The sequence below is a fragment of the Drosophila elegans genome, unplaced genomic scaffold (assembly GCF_018152505.1).
Source record: "Drosophila elegans isolate 14027-0461.03 unplaced genomic scaffold, ASM1815250v1 contig_476, whole genome shotgun sequence".
In the NCBI taxonomy this organism is placed as follows: domain Eukaryota; kingdom Metazoa; phylum Arthropoda; class Insecta; order Diptera; family Drosophilidae; genus Drosophila; species Drosophila elegans.
The window spans coordinates 12,957,492-12,976,847 of NW_024545863.1; the positions used below are offsets into that span (position 1 = coordinate 12,957,492).

A 19,356-nucleotide genomic window follows, 5' to 3' on the forward strand; every position below is an offset into this window, starting at 1 on the left:
GCACATGAACATTAGCTGGGAAAACCAGCTAGAGCAGCAGCTAGAGCTGCAGCTGGAGTTGGCCTGCGGTTGCGGCTGCGCGATAAAAGGAGTAGCCAGCACAAATCGGCTGCCATTTGCGACTCGTCCACTCAGCCGTGCGGTGGTGCCCCAGTGATCCCAGTCATATCAACGCGGTCACATCGAATCACATCCAAGACATGCTGCTGTGTCGCATTGTGCTGGCACTGCTGCTGCTGGTGCTGCTCCACTACTGCCACGCCGATGAAGAAACCACTACGATATTGCCCGTTTCCCTGGCAGAATCGATGGCCAGGTCGGCTGGATCCTCGGCCGGATCCTCGGCGGCAAGAGCCAGCCAGGGCGATGCCTACATAGCCCGCAACCAGAAGCAGTGCTTCGAGACCCGCAGCCTGGTGTCCTGCATCAAGTACAAGGCCAGCAGGCTCATCTGGAAGCTGGCCACCAACAGTCTCGGCTTCTTCCCCAACGAGTATGGACGCGATTTGGGCACGGAAAAGGGTCGCTGGCTGAGATTGGTCCAGTTGGGAGAGCCCGCCGACGAGGTGGTCGTGTTCAACGACGCCAAGAGCTTGGAAGGTGGGTCTTGGTCAGGGTTTGCGTCTGCGTCTGCGTCTGCGACCGAAATCGAAAGTTGTTTTCGGTCCAATCCGCAGCTCGGATCTCTGTGCGGCGGTCGGGGAGTGTAATTGATCACCTGCGCCTGGTCAGTATCCGAAGCACTCACTGCTTGTTTGAATGGATAACCCACTGCGCGGATGTTTACCACCCATCCGGCTGTAAATTAATTTGAGCAATTATAGCCGTTGGCTCTTTCGCATTTCTCGTGCGGTTAATTAACCGCCGCCGTGTTTGTTTTGCAGGTGACAGCGAGCTCACGCTGGTGCTGAAGTTCCTGAAGAGGGCGATGGAGACTTTCGGGCGCAATCACGGACTGCAACTGAAGCTGTCCAGCGAGAGTGGAGCGCGGGTCATGGAGGAATCCGGTGGGTTCTGACCAAATACCATTCCCAGACCCGAATTCATTTAGATATTTTCTCCCCCTTTAGAGGCCCGTTTGAAGCGCAAGAAGAAGAAGTGGCTCATCATCCTGCCCCTGGTGATTCTGATGAAGATCGCCCACTTGAAGATGACCCTGGTGAGCATGCTGATGGGCGTGCTGGGCATGAACGTGCTGCTGGTGGGCGGCGTGGGCTGGCTGATCCACTACCTCAAGTACAAGACCATGTGCAAGATCCATCCGCACCTGGTGCAGACGCACTCGCACGTCTACGAGAACGATCCCACGGACTACTCCCAGTTCGTGGGCAGCAGCAGCTACTCCAACTCCTACTCCCCGTACAGCTCCGGATCCGGGTCTCCTCACGAGATCGGCGGCAATACCTACAGCAAGGACTGGGCCACGAGTAGGGCTTACAACGCCCACAACTATCTGGACACGATCAGCAAGCGAATACAGTAGGGGGGTCCGAAGAGCCAAATGGACTTGTGCCAGCAACATTGAAACCTAGTGAATTGTTACCCGACGCCGTCGTCGTCATTAGCTTAAGTAATTTATTTGTATCCTAATAAAGTTATTTATTACATTTTTATCGCGCAAACCTAAGCGATCTAGAGCTGCAATCAAAATCTGGAGAAATTGGGCGAAACAAAGTGTTTCACACTAAAAATTCGTTAGCAAAACATTTGAAGAGGTTTTTGGAAATAAGGAACCCAATAAATATAACAAAATTGAAAGATAATCATTGGTTACGAACGAAATCAATAAAAAAAAACATGCAAAAATCATTGCGCACTTGAAAAGATGATATAAATAGCAGCCACCTTCTATATTTGCTATGCTTTGCTATTTTAAGTGCCTCCTTTTCAAGTTAAAAAACATCAAGAAAATGATTATTTTCCTCTTCTGTTCATAATTTAATCAAAAATTCCTTTAAACTCAAGTCAGTCTAATTGAAATTTATTACAACCATAATCGATCCAGAGCTTAAATAAAAATCTGGAGGAACTGGGGTAAGCAAAGGGTTTAATACTACAAATTTTTGGAAATGATGCCAATTTTGTCATGGGTAAATATAGTAATACTTCAAAAATTAAAAGAATAGATAATTGCGTTCTTCAAAGGATGATCTAAGAAGCAACTAAATGGAACATTTAAATCTGATATTATAAGTGCCTAATTTAGAGTTTAAAAAAAAAAGGAGTGTTTATTTTCATTCCCTGTTCATAATGTAATCAAACATTTCTTTAATCTCAATTCAGACAAACGAAAAATCTAAAAAAAAAAAAACCAACATAAAATTAAAACACTAATTATTGTTTGAAAGCCATCCCCTATAAATCAAAATAATACATTTGCACACGATGTTTGCTTGCTAGCTTATTAATATTTGAAATTCTTGCAGAAGTGATGATACAAGTTTAAAAGATTTTTCCTGAGATAATTTTCCCTCTGGCCCCTTGGATTCACCAACGTAAACAATTCTCGGTTAGGCATAAAACAATTTGTTTATGACGAAAGCAAACAAGCACTTTCCCACAGAGACCGCTGGCCAAATAAAAATGAAAACAAAAACGTGTGAGTGGCGCTGGGCACTCGTTTTTACCCGGGCTCTTATCAGTGCCATTGCCTTTGTTTACCAAACAAAGGGGATTTGCCTTCCGAGAAGCCATTTCAATTTGGTCGAATCAATTTGTTTACTAACGCTCAATCCTGGGCCAAAATATGGAAGTTCAATTGTGTCTAGAAATGCTTTAAACTATACAGTTCGAAAATAAATGTTTAGCCCTTGAAATTGGCAATTAACTTAAGATATTATGGCTGACACTTTACATAAATATTTAAAGTACACTTGTAGTAATTGGGTAAAGCTGAAAGGAAAGCTGATAGAACAATTGCCGCTAACGTGTTTGAGAAACAAAAAATATAATTCCCAAGGAATTATGCCAGAAAGTCTATCATGTTCTGGCATTTTAATTATAAGTTGTAAACGAATCAAATATCGTATGAAAGCGTAAGTTGACTTACCTAAATTTAAAAATTGATAATAAGGTTCTCATTTTATGGGATCCAAAAAAGTAAACTACATATTAGTCTAATTTTATGAAACCAAATGGTTTTATTGAACGCCTTTTTAAATTCACAGCCCCAAAATATCGTCATTCTTCATTTCCAGCACTATCGATTCACAAGTTAAATAGATTTCCAAGAATAACTTCTCTGTTTGCGAATACAATGAAACACATTGGCTTCCAACATAGATTTATTTGTTATTTTTGCATTTTATTTATGCCGCAAACAGACGCGCCCTGCAGCTCCGTCCCTCGAACAGCTGGCGCGGGCCAAAAATGTGCGGGCGGCTCTTTTTGGCCCGATGTTTACCAGCTCCTTATCAGAGGCCTGCCTTTGTTTGCAATACAATTTGCCTCGGACTCCCAAGAAGCCATGCCATGCCGATTGCTAGCCAGCCAACTACGCACGCCCCGTAATCAATTGGAATATTTCCCCACCATAGGACGAACTAATGCCACTTAAGTCCGATTCGGGCCAACTGGCTGCTATCTGCCGACAACACATGTAAATGATTTAGCCCGGCAAATATCGGTGCGCACATTCATCTGTTTGCTCTCATTTATGGCCTGATGCAAAGCCAAACAAATGGCTGCACTAAAGTGTCGCTCTAACCATTGGCAGATATATGTATACATTTTAATACATAGGTTAAAAAAAAGGGTGCCGTGCAGTATGTGGTCAATAATATTGATAGGTTTTGCATTATTGCTAAGAAAAAAATACTTTTTTGAAAGTGTGATTAAGAAAGTTTTAAATCTGAGAGACTAGTTTGAGTAAAAGCGGACGGACGGACAGACTAGCAAAGCTAGGTCGACTTTTCTGCTGATCAAGGATATATATACGTTATTGGGTCAAAAATGTTGCGTTTGCGTTGAAAACTTCTGTCTGTTGACTTAATTAATCCTACAGTACCAGTACTTTATACAGATATTGAAGTTACGTGTTTTGGAAATCTTGTTAACCCGAAACAACTCAGAAGTTAACTCGATTCGTCACGTTAAGGGAAATGCTTCTAAAAGACCATGATGATTCTAAGACAAATAAATCTTATAATGTATTTGGCATGGGATGTCTCTTAGCTCGACGAATTCTGATGTGTTGGTTTTATAAAAATATGGGTGTTCTTATAAACATATTTTAGAAAGGAGAATTGTGTTGTTTTTGACATTCTTTCTTAAAAAATTTCGAGGAGAGTATAGCAATCTCCGTATAAGGAACGAACATTTGCAAATCTTGCCCCCTAGATTTTAGTAGTAGCTAAATGCTATAATGAAATTCGCTGCGTCATCTGGCCATAAAGCTGCACTCGCCATTGTACAGACGAAAAGAGAACTGATTAAAAGGAGACTATATAGTAATTATCTCGGGCTGTGCCTGGCATCTTTTAATATTACCAAGCTTATCGTGACTTGACTGATAAAAAACTGGTGCTGGATTGCTCAGAATATAAAAGCGGGTCCAGTTGCTATAAGACCATATTCGCGAGATCGCAGCAGCCAAGAAACAGTCACTATGCTACCGAGTTGGCTAACAGAGGAGTACATTCAGAAGGCCCTTCAGGATTTCCACAAGGACCCGAAGCTGAGAGTCCAGAAAGTCTGGGCCAAGCCAGCGACAGAGAAAGGCGAGAACTTCGTGGGCGTGATGACCCGTGTCTATGTGGACTTCGTGCAGGGTGATGGGTCTGAGCAGAAGAAGTCCTACATCCTTAAGCAAGCCGTTCCGTCGGACGCTCCCCAGGCGAAACTCTTCGAGGAATACGATGTCTACAACAGGGAACTGGAGATGTACGATGTCGTCCTGCCGAAGATGGCCAAGATACTCCGGGAGGCTGACTTCAACGAGAAGCTAATGGCCGAGGCCATTATCGTTGACCGGGAGCGCACCATCATGATCCTGGAGGATCTGGCTCCGCTGCGCTACACGAATGCCGACAGAGTGAAGCAACTGGACATGGCCCACACCAAGCTCGTCCTGGACATGCTGGCCAAGTTCCATGCCTCTGCCATTATCCTGAAGCAACGCGAGCCAAATATCCTGAACCGAAACTACGAAGCGCATTTCTTTTCGCGGGAAAAAAAGGGTTACGGAGAGGTCTTTGTCGGCTTGTTCAGGGCATTCATTAGGTACGTGAAGACCAAGCCGAACTTGAGGAATCGCTATGCGGACAAGTTGGAGGACATCATCGGCAATTTGATGGGCTATGCTGCCCGATCTGTCGATGTGGGGGAGAAGGACCTGCAGACACTGGTGCACGGCGATTGCTGGACCACCAATGTGATGTACCTGTATGATGACGAGGGCAACCCCACCTCAGTTCTGCCCATTGACATCTTGGACATCTCCGGTAGTCGATTTGCATTACTTCTTCAGCACGTCCCTGAAGATCGATGTGTTAGCGAAGGAAACTGAGCTCGTGCAGTGTCATTACTACGCTCTGAAAAATACCTTGGAAGCTCTTTCGTATAAGGGGGTCTTCCCCAGTCTGTTCGAGTACCAGCTTCAGTTCGAAAGACGTCGATTCTTGAGTAAGTTCAGAAATAAAGTTACTCATGCCCTCAATCATTCTTACATCTATTTTTTTAAAGGTGTTATAATTGCTAACGTGTTTCAACCGATTATGGTATACCAAGGCAGCGAGGACTGTGAGTTTGTTAATCTCTATCAGGATACTCCAGAAGGCATCAAGTTCCAGGACTCGATGTATGAAAGCAAGGAGATCCAGAGAAGGATCGACAGAATATTACCCATCCTTGATGCCAAGGGCTTTTTGGAAGCTCATTAAATTAAGATTAAGTAATAACAAAAAAAATTCAGCACGATTTGGGACCATTAGCTATTCTATTTTGTACTTCTAATTATAGACTATATTTGCCTAAATATCTTGGGAGTTAAATAAATTTGATAACGAAATAAATGTGTAATTAAAAAGGTTTTATTCTGTTCACAATCCACTTGAGTAGTCTTTCAAGACTTTTATTTCAAGACAAAAATAATTGTGGAAACGTCTTAAGACAGAGATAAAATCCGGATTGAACTGACTGTTCACTTCTTTTGCGCATGCTTTAAGACAATAATTAAATAGAAAATGATTATGACTCTGTTAGTCTTTATCCAGATTTGACTTTGAATTTTAAATAGCAATAATAAAAATGCAATTTAAAATGTCAATAATAAATTTCGGTCAATCCACTTTATATTTTTTCAAGACTCTTAGTTCATGACAATGTTTAAATTTCTATCGACGGAGGTAAAAAGCAGTTAGGAGATGCACGATTTAGTTCGTTTGCATTGTCCTGAAAAATAGGATTCATTAGGTTAGATAATAATTTACTGGTATTTGTATTCGTTTATATTAAGTTGATATCCCGCGCCCTGCAGTCACTGCTTATATACGGACAAACCAAAATAAAGATTGTGGCTTATGTGTTTGACTCAATAAAATTTTGGAGAACGAGAATGATTAGACGAATCTCAAGCAGTACCCAGGGAGAATGACTTGTCTTTCTACAATTCGCAATCTCACAATGACCTCGTATAACTGAGAATTCACTTGAGAATGGCGATAGCATGCGAATTACCATTACAAAGCTTATCGTAGGTGAATTTAATTGCGACTGTGTCTGATAAGACCCCGTTTCGTCATAATATTAAGGTGAGTCTCGCAACAAAGACATCAGAAGTACGAGATACCCCAGAGCGTAGACAATGCTTCCCACCTGGCTAACCGAGGAATATTTGCAGCCCCGGCTGAGGGCCTATTACAAGGACGATGGGCTCAAGGTCCTCAAAATCTGGGCCAAGCCGGCGACCGGAAAGGGTGAGAACTTCGTGGGTATCATGACCCGCATCCACGTGGACTACCAGCTGGGCGATGGATCGGAGCAAAAGAAGTCCTTCATTGTCAAGCAGGCCCTTCCCGAGGATGTGCCCCAGGCTAAGGTCTTCTTCGAGTACGACCTCTACACGCGAGAGATGGACATGTACGAGTTCGTCCTGCCAAAGCTGAAGGAGCTGCTGGCAGAAGCTGGCCTGGTGGGAAAGCTCACTGCGGATGCCATCGCCGTGGACAGGCAGTACAGCACCATGATACTGGAGGACCTGGCGCCGTACAAGTACGTCAATGCGGACCGAGTGAAGATGCTGGATCTGGCCCACACCAAGCTGACTGTAGAAATGCTGGCCAAGTTCCATGCCGCAGCCATAATCCTTAAACAGCGCCATCCGGAACTTCTGACCAAGTGCTTCTCGACGCACTTCTTTTCGCGAGACAAAAAGGCCTACACCGAAGTCTACTTGGGAATTTTCAAAGTATTCTTGAAGTTCATAAATGGACATCCCAATTTGAAGCAAAGCTATGGCGCCAAATTGGAGAAGTTGTGGCCGCACATCATGGAGTACGGAGCTCGGGTCTATGATGTGGCGGAAGGGGAACTGCAGACGTTGAACCACGGCGATTGCTGGACCACCAACATCATGTTCCAGTACGATGAAGCGGGAATTCCCCAGACAGTCGTAGCCATTGATTTTCAATTCAGCAACTGTACTTCGCCTGCCAACGATCTGCACTACTTCTTCACCACTTCGCTGAGGGAGGAAGTCCGGAACAAGGAGCCCGAACTGGTTGAGCATCACTACAACACCCTGAAAGCTAATCTCGAAAGGTTCTCGTACCAGGGTATGTTCCCAAGCCTTCAGGAGTACCAGCTCCAGTTTGAGCGTCGACGATTTATGAGTAAGTAAAGTGACACTTATCGGCCTAAGACATTGCCTTAACCTTTGATATTTCTAAGGTCTGATGGCGCACCTCTTTAAGCCTTTTATGATCTACAATGGCAGTGAGGAGACCTCGGACTTCTCGAGTCTGTACAAGGAAACCCCGGAAGGACTTCGGTTCCAGAAATCCGTTTATGAAAGTGAAGTGGTGCTCAGAAGTGCAACCAAATTGTTGGCTATTCTTGACAGCAAGGGTCTCTTGGATCTTCAGTAGGCTAGGATTGCCTACTTTTATCATAAGTGTACAAACAAAACTATATAAATTTATATGAATACACAAGTAAACAAAAAAGCCGTTTATTCACTTTATCAAGGAAAGCACTAAGTCTTAGATAAGTTTTAATTTAGATATAATTTATTTTATTTATTTATTATTTCTTATATTTGCAATTGAATAAAAAGTGTTCAAAAAAATTCTTGATAACAATCAAGGTGACAAATTTTTATTTACTTTTTTAAGATAATTTCAGTGATAATGTTTGTATACCCATTTATTTATAAGCGGATACTTTACTAGATAAGCTATGAGCAGACATCAAATTAGTTTAAAATGTCATATAACGTCATTTTGGGCGGGGAACCATTAAGTGCGATAGCCTTTTGCCTCGAGTGATAACTAAAAACTTACTTGATGTGACTCAAATCGTCGGGTAGACAAAATGGAAACTCGGTGCGAATTTGTGGCAAACCTTAACCCAATGTGCAGAGCTTTTCCACCCCCAGCTTCAGTGATAAGAAAGCTCCGCACAGCTGATGGACGAGAACCAAAACAAAGTCGCACGGATGGCGGCCTTTGTGTGCCACGCGGCGTATACGTAACTCGCACTCCGCCACATTGGAAATCGGACAGATATATCGACTGGGACGAGGCTTTATAAGCAGGGGATGCGCACCGAAAGCCAACAGATGGTCGCTGACTGTGCACGCGTGTGGTTATCGGAGATCAGTAAACAGCCAAACTAAACACCGAAAGTTATTGTAATAAAAATGCGTGGAATATGCGAAATAATTAAAATGCGGCCGCAGATTTATTTCGAATTTTGAGGCGTTCGGATGCGTCGAAAAACTCTTTGGATCTAAACGGAATTACGAATTCTGAGAGGTATGCCCTCGTCGCTGTGTTTTGTGTTTATTTTCCCAACAATGCGCCGCCATTAAAAAGTGGAAAGCGTGAAGATTTCGCACGGAGCCTCGACATTTACGACTTTTCGTACCCTGATCCGTAAGTGGGCCGCGGAAATTCGCTAATGGCCTGCCGGACGCTCCGCAGTTGTCGGTATTTATTATGATTGTTCTCCCGAACGCGCTTCAATGAATCGGAACTGCAAGTGGCGAATTAATCGAAAGAAAATATTATTCCAGCGCGAGTCTCCCGGGAAAAGAAATTTTTTTCCATCTGTAATGAAAAGTGACTTGTGCGGCCAAGGAAAAGAATAAATAATATGCCAAAATTACTGAGCTCAGGAAACCGAAAACCGATTCCGTTCCACTCAATGGAAAATTAATGAATGTGCATCGCGCGTAATGAGATGTAAACGAGTGCTGCAGTTCAATACAATGTACAGCCGAAAAGCAATTTGCCTAATGGCATTATTAATGGACTTTCAATAATTAAGCATATATCTAGCATTATATTGAAGCCATATTTTGGGCACCTACGTGCTGACAGGAATATTGGGGCAATTATAATGAAAATTACATGAAGGATTAACCATCTGAGGCCACACAAATTGTGTGCGCCAGCATATGTACAATAGTTAAACCTGAGCTTTCGTTGAATAATAATTGCGTTATGGCAAATGACTTTCTTTTACGACATGTTTTTGATTTTTAATCTTAAACAGGGCAATGCTAAATACGATTTTTGTAGTTTGTAAAAATTTAATTAAAAACGAACATTTTAGGTTTTTATAAAAATACATATTGTGTCATTCAATATAAGTGCAAACGTTTTCAAGAAAAATCTACATTTTGTCAATTATAATCCCCTAAATAGTTTAATATCCAACAACATACTTGCTAAAAGTACATTTAAGCTCATTTGTTCTGAAGCGTCCCCTTTATAAGTAGAGCCTTAAACTAAGTAAAGCTTTTAAGACAAATGCTAAGCTAAACATTGTTTAAGTGGGCCAAAAACATCCGACCGAGTCTGCAAAAAGTGCAAAAAGTTATGCATACCAATGCATGCAAAAGTGCAACGCAACCCCCAAAGGCACTTTAAAACTGCAACAGTCTTGAGCAAACATTTTTTTAGCTTTGGTGTGGGTGTTGCTAGCACCAAGGATTAAGTTGTGTCCCAAACTTGGCTCAATTTCGTGAATTTATGCACAATTTTAATTAAGTTTATTATGCTGACAGGCAACTTGGCTGCTGTCTCAAGACGGGTTGAGAAGATTAAAAGCTAGAAGTTTGCATCCCCAGAAACAAAGGCGTCCTCAGCAAGAATGCTTCCATTTCTTATAATTTTAAGACGGCAAAGACAAAAACAGTGAAATCCCCAAGTGCAGTCCGAATTGGAAACTAAATGAACAACAGTTGAACAACAGCCAAAAAAACTGAAAGTCACTAGCAGGCGAAAAGACAACAACCGTCGGCCAAAAAGAACAATACTACACTCCACGGCTTATATAATACATATCCCCGGGGCGGAGGAGATTGCCAGAAGGATGGTGAGTGTAATTGCAATATAAATACTTAAAGCCAACTCGACGAAGCCATTTCGGAGTAGATGTCAAACGGAACGAAATTACTTTGTTCCTAAAATGAAAAAGTTTGCTTGAGTTGCTTTGGGCGAAGTCGGTCTGCTTAGCCATATGGCTCTGTAAATTCCCATTTGTTTGACATTGGGGCCAACTGCTGGGGAAGGAACCATACAAATTTCAAAATAATGCTCCCTTCTTGTGGGCAATTTGAAGAACTCGGAGAAGGCTTAAAAGTCTTGCGAAAGCATATCAATTTACGTAATAATTGCTGTCTTGGTTACACAATCATCATTTTTTTGTTCTATGAATTTTTTATTTTTATCTCAAGTGCTTAGGACTCAGTGGCTTTTCTTTGACACCTAAGAAGTGTTGAGGGCGCAAAGAAAATGATTAAATTGCAAAGGATTTACACGAATGTGCTCAGCCCTTAAGCAGCTTAGATGATTAATTCCCTAGAAACCCAGTTTCGCACTCGGCCAGATGTCGCCGCTTAAGCACAGCACATCATTCTCGGAATGAATAATTTGGTCTTGACCATCCAAACAGATGAGGCCAATTCCAGTAGGATCTTACCCCTTCCATGTTCAAACTAAATCGCCTTCAATTAATAAAAAAACGTACTGTGCGAACTGACAAATTCATCAGCCGGCAGGGGCCAATCAGTATTTGCAGCAAACAAATCGCACAAGCGGCAATAAAATTCATCTTGTTGTGGGCGAAACAAGAAACCAGCCAAAAATAAATCACAAAAATAGCTGAGTCAGAACGCCAGTAGGCTGGAATCCGATCGAATTTCCCCAGCTGACTGGCATTTAAAATCTCTGTCACGCTCCGCCCATGCAGCGAAGCGAAAAGGCCGGAGGACTTCGGATTGCCAAAAATTACACCAAATTTGTGACAACTGCCGATAACTTGAGGCTACTTAACATAATTCTCCTGACGTCAACTTCGCTCCTTTGTTCCAAAGGAACCGACAAAAAAAGGCAGCAAGGGGAAAAAAAATACATGAAAATTCAATTTCCACCTTGAAAGTCAGTTCCTCGAACTGTGATTGGAACTTCTGCGACAAATTGGTGATCAACTTCGGTCGCTGCTCCTTTTTGTTGGGCGAAAACTTTTTTATTACGCCCTCGCCTGGGGCGGAAGGGGAATCCCAATCCCCAAAACTGTTTTGGATTGCAACAGACAGACCGTTTTACAAACTGGCCAGTTTGCGGTCGACAGACTTTTCCATTTAGGACTGGCCAATGTTTGAGTTGGCAGTGCAAATGTTAGTCAATTAAGTGCCGGCTAACTTGAAATTGAATTTCCATGACAACTTTGTCTTCGGCTCGTTTTCAGCACCAATCCCCCACCCTGCTATCTGGCGAGTTAATACCCCGATTGGTGAGATTTATTAGCGCCCCGTTTATCGCAGCTGTCAGCTGGTAACGCATACCTTTAGGCGCCCCCATAAGTTTGCTTCACCCAACTCACCTGCGGCAGAGCCATCGGCTTTTATCGATACTGACAAGTGCGCAGCCATTTGGCGCATAAAATTACACAATTATTTTTAGCAAATGTCGTCATTTACAACCTGCCTGTATCCGTATTTGTATCTGTATCTGACTGCCGTCCCTCGACGCCACGATTCCTTGATCTGCTGGCAAATGCCAGGCATCAAACGCATATTTCCCTGGGAACAGCACTCTTGACTTCTTCCAATTAAGTGCATGTCTCGCCCTGATGTGCTGCATAATTTATGGCGCCGGGTAATGCATGAATATTTACGAGGGACAACAAGCAACTAACTCTCGCATTTCAAATTGACATAATGCATAAATTTACAGCGAACGCAGAGAAGTTTTGAAAATGTGAAGAAATGGGCAAAACTTTAAGACAAAGTTAAAGATTTTGCCTTGTGAAAGTTATCCTGTGGCAGATAATTTGCGAGTCAAGTCCCTTGAGTCGTGTCTTTTGTATTTGCTCAAAACGGCATTAAGAGGCAAATACCAAGACCGTTTGAACTTTTTATCACGCCCTGAGATCTCTCAACTCTGTTATTAATTTAGAGCACTGAAAAATTCGTTCCCTATCAAGATTACGATTTAATAGGGAAAAGAACCCCTTCTTTGTAGCTATAATTTTATGTCATTTAAAATAAAAATTTTAACTGAGTGTTATTTGGGGTAACTATGGTATTTTTCATAAGCTTAAAGCAGGTTTCAGGCTGCAAATTCAAATTGTTTTTTCAGCTTAAGGGCCGGTTTCTAGTCTCAATGTCAAAGTCCCAAACAGCTTTCGTCCGAAAAAGTTAAAGACCAGATAAGCTTGTCTTTTAAGCAAATCGGTTTAATTTATTTGAACAAAAAAGTGTAACAAAGTGCTGTAATTGTGCTTAGATGAACAAAAGCAAAGATTTTCTTTAACTAAATCAATCCATCTGAGCTGTGAATTGCCTTTTCATTTATTTAATCTGCCTTCAGAAACCATTTGTCATTTTGTCGAGCCGAAAAACCCTTAATTTAAGCTCTCACATAAATGCACGAGATAACCAAATTTTCTTAGCATTCCTTAAGATATATGACATGCTTACCATAATAACGAGTAAGCCAAACTTTGAAGAAAACGAAATTTGTGTGGTTCCTGTGTAAAATAAATTGAAAATATTTGTTTCAATCAAATCAATATATTTATATTTTTAATCTATTTTAGTCTAATTACCAAAGCTAATAAATTGTATTTTAAAACTGGATGTCTTTACAATTATACCCGAAATTGTTTCCAGTGCTTGCCTGCGAAGGAGGCATCAGAACTTTCATTCATGTCGAATACCCATAGAATCCTTTGGTGCTGGGCCACCTACTGGCACAGCACAAACTTTTCATATGGTTATTGCCTCATATTTTTTGGGCGGCCCCATAAACCAGTGGCATGTGCCATCCGCAGTTGGGCGAAATGTGTGGGTGGCGTGTGCTGCCAGCCACTCTCATAAATCATAAGTGATGTGGCACGCAAGTCGCCCTCCTCCGGCTTTCCCCGCCAAGCGGATACTTTCGCAGCGGATTCTGGATATAACGATACAATGTTTTCCAGATAATCAGCATGAACCAGACGGCGGAGCACCTCAGCGGCTACGTCAGCAGCAGCAACAGCGGCAGATATCTCGACGACCGGCATCCGCTGGACTACCTGGACCTGGGTCCCGCCCGCGCCCTCAACGCCACGGCCGTCAACACCTCGGAAATGAACGAGACCGGGAGCAGGCCGCTGGACCCGGTGCTCATCGACAGGTTCCTCAGCAACCGGGCCGTGGACAGTCCCTGGTATCATATGCTCATCAGCATGTACGGCGTGCTGATTGTGTTCGGGGCGTTGGGCAACACGCTGGTGGTCATAGCCGTGGTCCGGAAGCCCATCATGCGCACGGCCCGGAACCTGTTCATCCTGAACCTGGCCATATCGGGTGAGTCGCCATCGCCCCTCTCCGCCGGCGGAAATCCGTTTCTCATCCGAGCGGACTTTCAGATCTCCTGCTCTGCCTGGTCACCATGCCGCTGACCCTGATGGAAATCCTGTCCAAGTACTGGCCCTACGGCTCCTGCTCCATCCTGTGCAAAACGATTGCCATGCTGCAGGCACTCTGCATTTTCGTGTCGACAATATCCATAACTGCCATCGCCTTCGACCGCTATCAGGTTAGTCCTCGTTCGAGCCTCTTTTAATGCCAGTATTAGTATGCAAATGGGGCCAAAGTGGGGCAAGTCATGTTCCGATATTAATGAGGAAAATGGCTTCAATTTGTAACCATTAAACTTGACGTTGAGGGAAAATCGATGGGCTCTGAGTAAATATTTGGTGATTACACGAATGCTTAACCCACCATTAAATTTGTGGGTGTGGGTCCCAGATAGACAATTAATTGATTTTAATTGTACATAATTTATATGTCCTTGCACATAATAAGTATTGTTCACTGAACAGAACATTTAAAAAAAGGGTCGTTGAAAAATAATTAAGCTAGTGGCTCGGTTTTATTTATTGAACAAACCAATAAGGATTTTTAATTTAATATTTGACCACCAGGACCCACAAAACAAACCGTTCGCAAAAGGACTTGATATTTAATTTTCTGAGGGGATACTTCTACTTCTCGAGAGGTGTTTATAATAGTTTTGGGAATTCTTTGTTAGTTTGTCAGATCTTACCTATATATAATGACGTTCCATCTGATTAAACTAAGAATTCCGTGGCAAATCTAATCTAATCTATTTCAAATCTAATATATTCCACATTATTTTAAAATTTTAATATTTAATATTCTGATTTCATATTTTAAAGTAATATTTATTGACAATTTTAAATTCATTAGTCAGATATTTATTTTTTCCATATTTTTAACATGTTAATCACTACCCTAAAAAAAAACTTGCCAAATAAACTTATCTTGTTACATAAGTTTTAAACTAATGGGCATACAAATTTGATCAAAAAGATGAAATTATATCTCGAAGGAATCAAAATACAGCTTATGTGGTTTAAAATTAGGGCCTTAGACTATAGTTTCAGACTCTTTGTATAGAAATTAAACTAAAAAGGGTAGTGGTTTTATTATTTAGTATTAAATAAATCCTAATACTTTAATACTGTCTGTAGTTTATTTTCAAGAAACACTTGTTAAAACTAAGCTTTCAGATTTTTTTTATTTTTTTGGTATAGATCTCAAGCAGGGACGAGTCTGTAACCCACTGCAATACCTTAATCACCCCCTGACTCTGCTTCCAGGTGATCGTGTACCCCACCCGGGACAGCCTGCAGTTTGTGGGCGCGGTGACGATCCTGGCGGGGATCTGGGCGCTGGCCCTGCTGCTGGCCTCGCCGCTGTTCGTCTACAAGGAGCTGATCAACACGGACACACCGGCGCTGCTGCAGCAGATTGGGCTGCAGGACACCATACCGTACTGCATCGAGGACTGGCCGAGTCGCAACGGGCGCTTCTACTACTCGATCTTCTCGCTGTGCGTGCAGTACCTGGTGCCCATCCTGATCGTCTCGGTGGCCTACTTCGGCATCTACAACAAGCTGAAGAGCCGCATCACGGTGGTGGCCGTGCAGGCGGCCTCCGCCCAGCGGAAGGTGGAGCGCGGGCGGCGGATGAAGCGCACCAACTGCCTGCTGATCAGCATCGCCATCATCTTCGGCGTGTCCTGGCTGCCGCTGAACTTCTTCAACCTGTACGCGGACATGGAGCGCTCGCCCGTGACCCAGAACATGCTGGTGCGCTACGCCATCTGTCACATGATCGGCATGAGCTCGGCCTGCTCCAATCCGCTGCTTTACGGCTGGCTCAACGACAACTTCCGTAAAGAATTTCACGAACTGCTCTGCCACTGCTCTGAACCCACTAATGTTGCTCTTAACGGTCACACGACAGGCTGCAACGTCCACTCGGCGGCGCGTCGTCGTCGCAAGCTGGGCGCCGGCGCCGACCTCTCCAGGGGCGAGCTCAAGCTGTTGGGTCCGGGCGGCGCCCAGAGCGGCACCGTCGGCGGCGAGGGTGTCACCGGTCTGGCGGCCACCGACTTCATGACCGGAGGCCATCACGCGGGCGGACTGCGCAGCGCCATCACCGAGTCGGTGGCCCTCACGGAGAACATGCCCTCGGAGGTCACCCAACTGATGCCGCGGTAAAGCCCAGGGTACTCCCAAGTCCCATGTTCAGTCTGCATCTGCATCTGCATGCCAACCACCTTCGAAGGACATCCGTGTCCCTCTGTCCGCCCCTTGGGCTGATTGGATTTGCATGCTCCAAGCGTCGTTGCTGCTCCCTTTTACGTTTCACTTGTTCCAACTGTCATTGCCAGTGCACACTGGGATTAATCTCAGCTGTTCAGACTCTCTAATTGCACGTCTCGGTCTCGAGTGGGGTCATAAAGGTAGTTTAAAGTACATATGGGGTTTGATTAAGGTAAAACATGAGGACGAACCGTTCGATGCCAATACACAGTTTATTTCGCTAAACATTATTGGGCTACAGTGATAAAATTACTTTTTCCTTTGGTAACACTTGTAATAAACATGTCCTTATCAACTCTTTTACTTGTTGCTATGTTATGCCATCAGGTCGTTATACTGAAAAAAAAATATTGTTTTATTTTTGAAATTCGTTTACTCAATCATGTTGAGTTATACAAAATTTCTGTTTCTTTGAGACTCGTTTTTGGCATACTCTTAAGCCTTTCATTTCAGGTGTAAAAAGTAAGAGTTTATACTAATTTTTAAATTTTATTAAATATTTATTACCCCTTAAAATAAAAGGTTTTGTTCTCTGCATATAAATTTTAAATATAAATGTCCTTTTTTAATAAGAACAAGACAGAATTTAAAATCAAAAACAGATTCACGCTAGAGACTGACCCTTTCTGATTTAATGTTTATCCCAAATATGATTTCTTCTCGATTGACTATGATTTTTTCTCAGTGTATGCATGCGCTTTTCAATTCCCTTTGTCGTTGCCTTGACGAGCTGTAACTCTTGTCGTTGCGTCGCCATGTTGTGACATTATTTGCCTTGAGCAGCCATCGATTATGACCCAGCTTCTGTGACACATTTTCAGTTTGGAACAGTACTAAATTGGCAATCAATCCTGGAGCAGCGGGAGGCTGGAGCAGCGTTCGAGTGATGCGACTTCCGATTCGCTCTTAGAATTTACAGAAAACATATATTGTTCAGTGATCCAAAGCCAAGCTGAGTTACACCTAAGTTAAGACACAAAACTAGTAGAAATCGCGAGCATCTCATCACATCCACCATCAATGTCGGACTAAGTCTAAGGTCTACTTTCGTTTGAACACTTTGCTATCGAATGCCGGAAAGTAATTGATTGAGCCCCCAATTGAATTTCGGGTATTTGATAAGTCGAATACGCCTAAGACCTCGAATAAGTTCCATTTAAAAAGTTCCTAGGAAACACTTTCATTTTCTCTCAGAGCTATTTATTTCTTGTTATCATCTAAGCATAGGATTAGCCTTAAGTGAAGTTATGTTTATATTCTCTAATGATAGGATAACTTGAAAGTCACAAAACACATGTGAATTTATAATATAGTCCGTAATTGTAAAAAATCTTTTAAATAAATGTCAGCAGCTCTAAAACATCCGAATGTAAAATGTTTAATGTCTTTCAATGACAGACTCTACGCAAAAACTATAAAATATTTTAATAAATGTTGTTTACAAGTCCTGCATAATAGAGTTGTTTTAATAAAACTAAAAAGCGTTAAGCGTCAACTTGAAAAGTGAGTGCCTGTTAAGTGGTAATTAGAGATTTATATTGAACTGCAAAGAGTGTTCGAACTAAATGCGCAAGGGCTCTTAACTGAATGGAAATTTTGATTGTTTTCCCTTGAAAAATTTGTAATAATGGGTACTTTAGAGGTACAAGGACTTTTGTGCGGAATGACAATCGTAAGTAAGAGAAGACTAAAACGTGTCTTTAAAGACTTTAAAACATTTAAGGAATAAAATGTTGCATGTTCCTTAAGTAAGTGTGCAAAAACGGGACACCGTGTTTACCAGTTTAACAACACAGCTATAAACAGCAGCTGACCCGCCCAACACTTAACCTTTGACACTTTTGGGGGTTCGAGACACTCAAGTAGCCGCAGCATAAAAACCTACGACCCATAAAAATAGCGGTTAAGCATGCGAACTGTAAGTATGCCTATTTATAGAAATCGCCCTTAGGAAGTTTGAGATCTAAAATATCTATTCTCTTTAAAGTTTTTCTTTAAAAGTATGTGCCGAACAAAAAAATAAAAACCTTTGAAATTAGAATGTGTGAGATAAGCAAAATCATTGCAACGTAATTGGGAGCCCCAATTAAGGCAGTCTCTGGTTTACTCATAATGAACTCATTAGCCCGCATTTGGCGAAGGCTTCTTTTGATGGGTGTCAGGTTAGGTAAATTAGTGTTTGATTACGTTTCAATTAAGGCCTTTGCAACGCCATGGGCGAAAGGTCAGCCCCCATCTTCCCTCGGTTCGCAATGGCAGTTCGTCAACGTGTGACACAAACGTGACCGGTGGCGAGTGAATTATGTATCATACGGAAAAGTGAAATGTTCCCGCCAGGCAGCGTGAAAAATGAAACAGAAATAAAATAAACTAATTAAAAATTTCTTTGGGGAATGCGTGATGCGACAGGTGAGGCTGCTGCTGTAAAACTGTCAACGGCCCGTTGGCCGTTTGTTTTGACGGGCTTCAGCGCGGTCTTATGCACTTGCGGCTTGTGAAAGTGTTTACCTTACTTTTTGTCACAGTCAGCCGGCTCCGCACCTTCCGCTCCCCTGGGTCAACACCATCATCGCCATCTCCATCGAGTGCTGATTATGGAAACCCAGCTCACTTTCTTCTCATGCAGATTACGCAATGCTGACAAAAGCATTCTGGGTGTGAGTGTATCGTCATCGAACATTTTACGGAACCGGCGTGAGCTGGCAATTAGCATATTTATGAGTAAAAGTGAAATTAATGATTGGAATAAAATTCAAAGCAAAGGTTCGCAAATATTTGCGGTTAGCCGCAGACCCTCTCTGCATACCAATTGATGGGACAGAGATTCAGATTCGGATTCAGATACAGATACAGAGTCGACTGAGATATAACGTAATAGTTGTCTGGGATCAGGGCACTTAAGTCTCTACATCCCCGCTGCTGTTCGACAGATGTCAGTGGCAAATGATGGAGGATTTTAGGGGCAGCAAAACCAGAGGGCTTTCTTTGACATCTTTGGCGGCTCTTTAA

The 19,356-nt window shown here is 42.6% G+C and overlaps 4 protein-coding genes across 8 annotated transcripts; all 4 read left to right on the forward strand.

Moving 5' to 3' along the window:
• Positions 1-200: 200 nt before the first annotated feature.
• Positions 201-1,514, forward strand: LOC108148251. The gene is made up of 3 exons (XM_017275166.1): positions 201-600; positions 885-1,007; positions 1,071-1,514. The coding sequence occupies exons 1-3, from the start codon at positions 201-203 to the stop codon at positions 1,481-1,483; spliced, it is 936 nt and encodes a 311-aa protein (XP_017130655.1). The 3' UTR covers positions 1,484-1,514.
• Positions 1,515-4,588: 3,074 nt separating this feature from the next.
• LOC108148214 lies at positions 4,589-6,013 on the forward strand. Its single transcript, XM_017275125.2, has 2 exons — positions 4,589-5,622; positions 5,683-6,013. The coding sequence occupies exon 1, from the start codon at positions 4,607-4,609 to the stop codon at positions 5,504-5,506; it is 900 nt and encodes a 299-aa protein (XP_017130614.1). The 5' UTR covers positions 4,589-4,606; the 3' UTR covers positions 5,507-5,622; positions 5,683-6,013.
• Positions 6,014-6,779: 766 nt separating this feature from the next.
• Positions 6,780-8,189, forward strand: LOC108148203. The gene is made up of 2 exons (XM_017275110.2): positions 6,780-7,829; positions 7,888-8,189. The coding sequence occupies exons 1-2, from the start codon at positions 6,803-6,805 to the stop codon at positions 8,082-8,084; spliced, it is 1,224 nt and encodes a 407-aa protein (XP_017130599.1). The 5' UTR covers positions 6,780-6,802; the 3' UTR covers positions 8,085-8,189.
• A 581-nt stretch (positions 8,190-8,770) lies between these two features.
• On the forward strand, positions 8,771-17,802 carry LOC108148396 (neuropeptide F receptor). Of its 5 annotated transcripts, none has more exons than XM_017275428.2 (6): positions 8,771-10,539; positions 13,648-14,017; positions 14,080-14,249; positions 15,337-15,913; positions 15,986-16,238; positions 17,169-17,802. In XM_017275428.2, the coding sequence occupies exons 1-6, from the start codon at positions 10,537-10,539 to the stop codon at positions 17,182-17,184; spliced, it is 1,389 nt and encodes a 462-aa protein (XP_017130917.1). In that variant the 5' UTR covers positions 8,771-10,536; the 3' UTR covers positions 17,185-17,802. The 5 variants fall into 5 exon arrangements, with proteins under 5 accessions (XP_017130917.1, XP_017130914.1, XP_017130913.1 ...); XM_017275425.2 differs by having other exon boundaries at positions 8,771-9,429; positions 10,229-10,539; positions 15,337-16,238; XM_017275424.2 differs by having other exon boundaries at positions 8,771-8,972; positions 10,229-10,539; positions 15,337-16,238.
• The last annotated feature ends 1,554 nt before the right edge of the window (positions 17,803-19,356 follow it).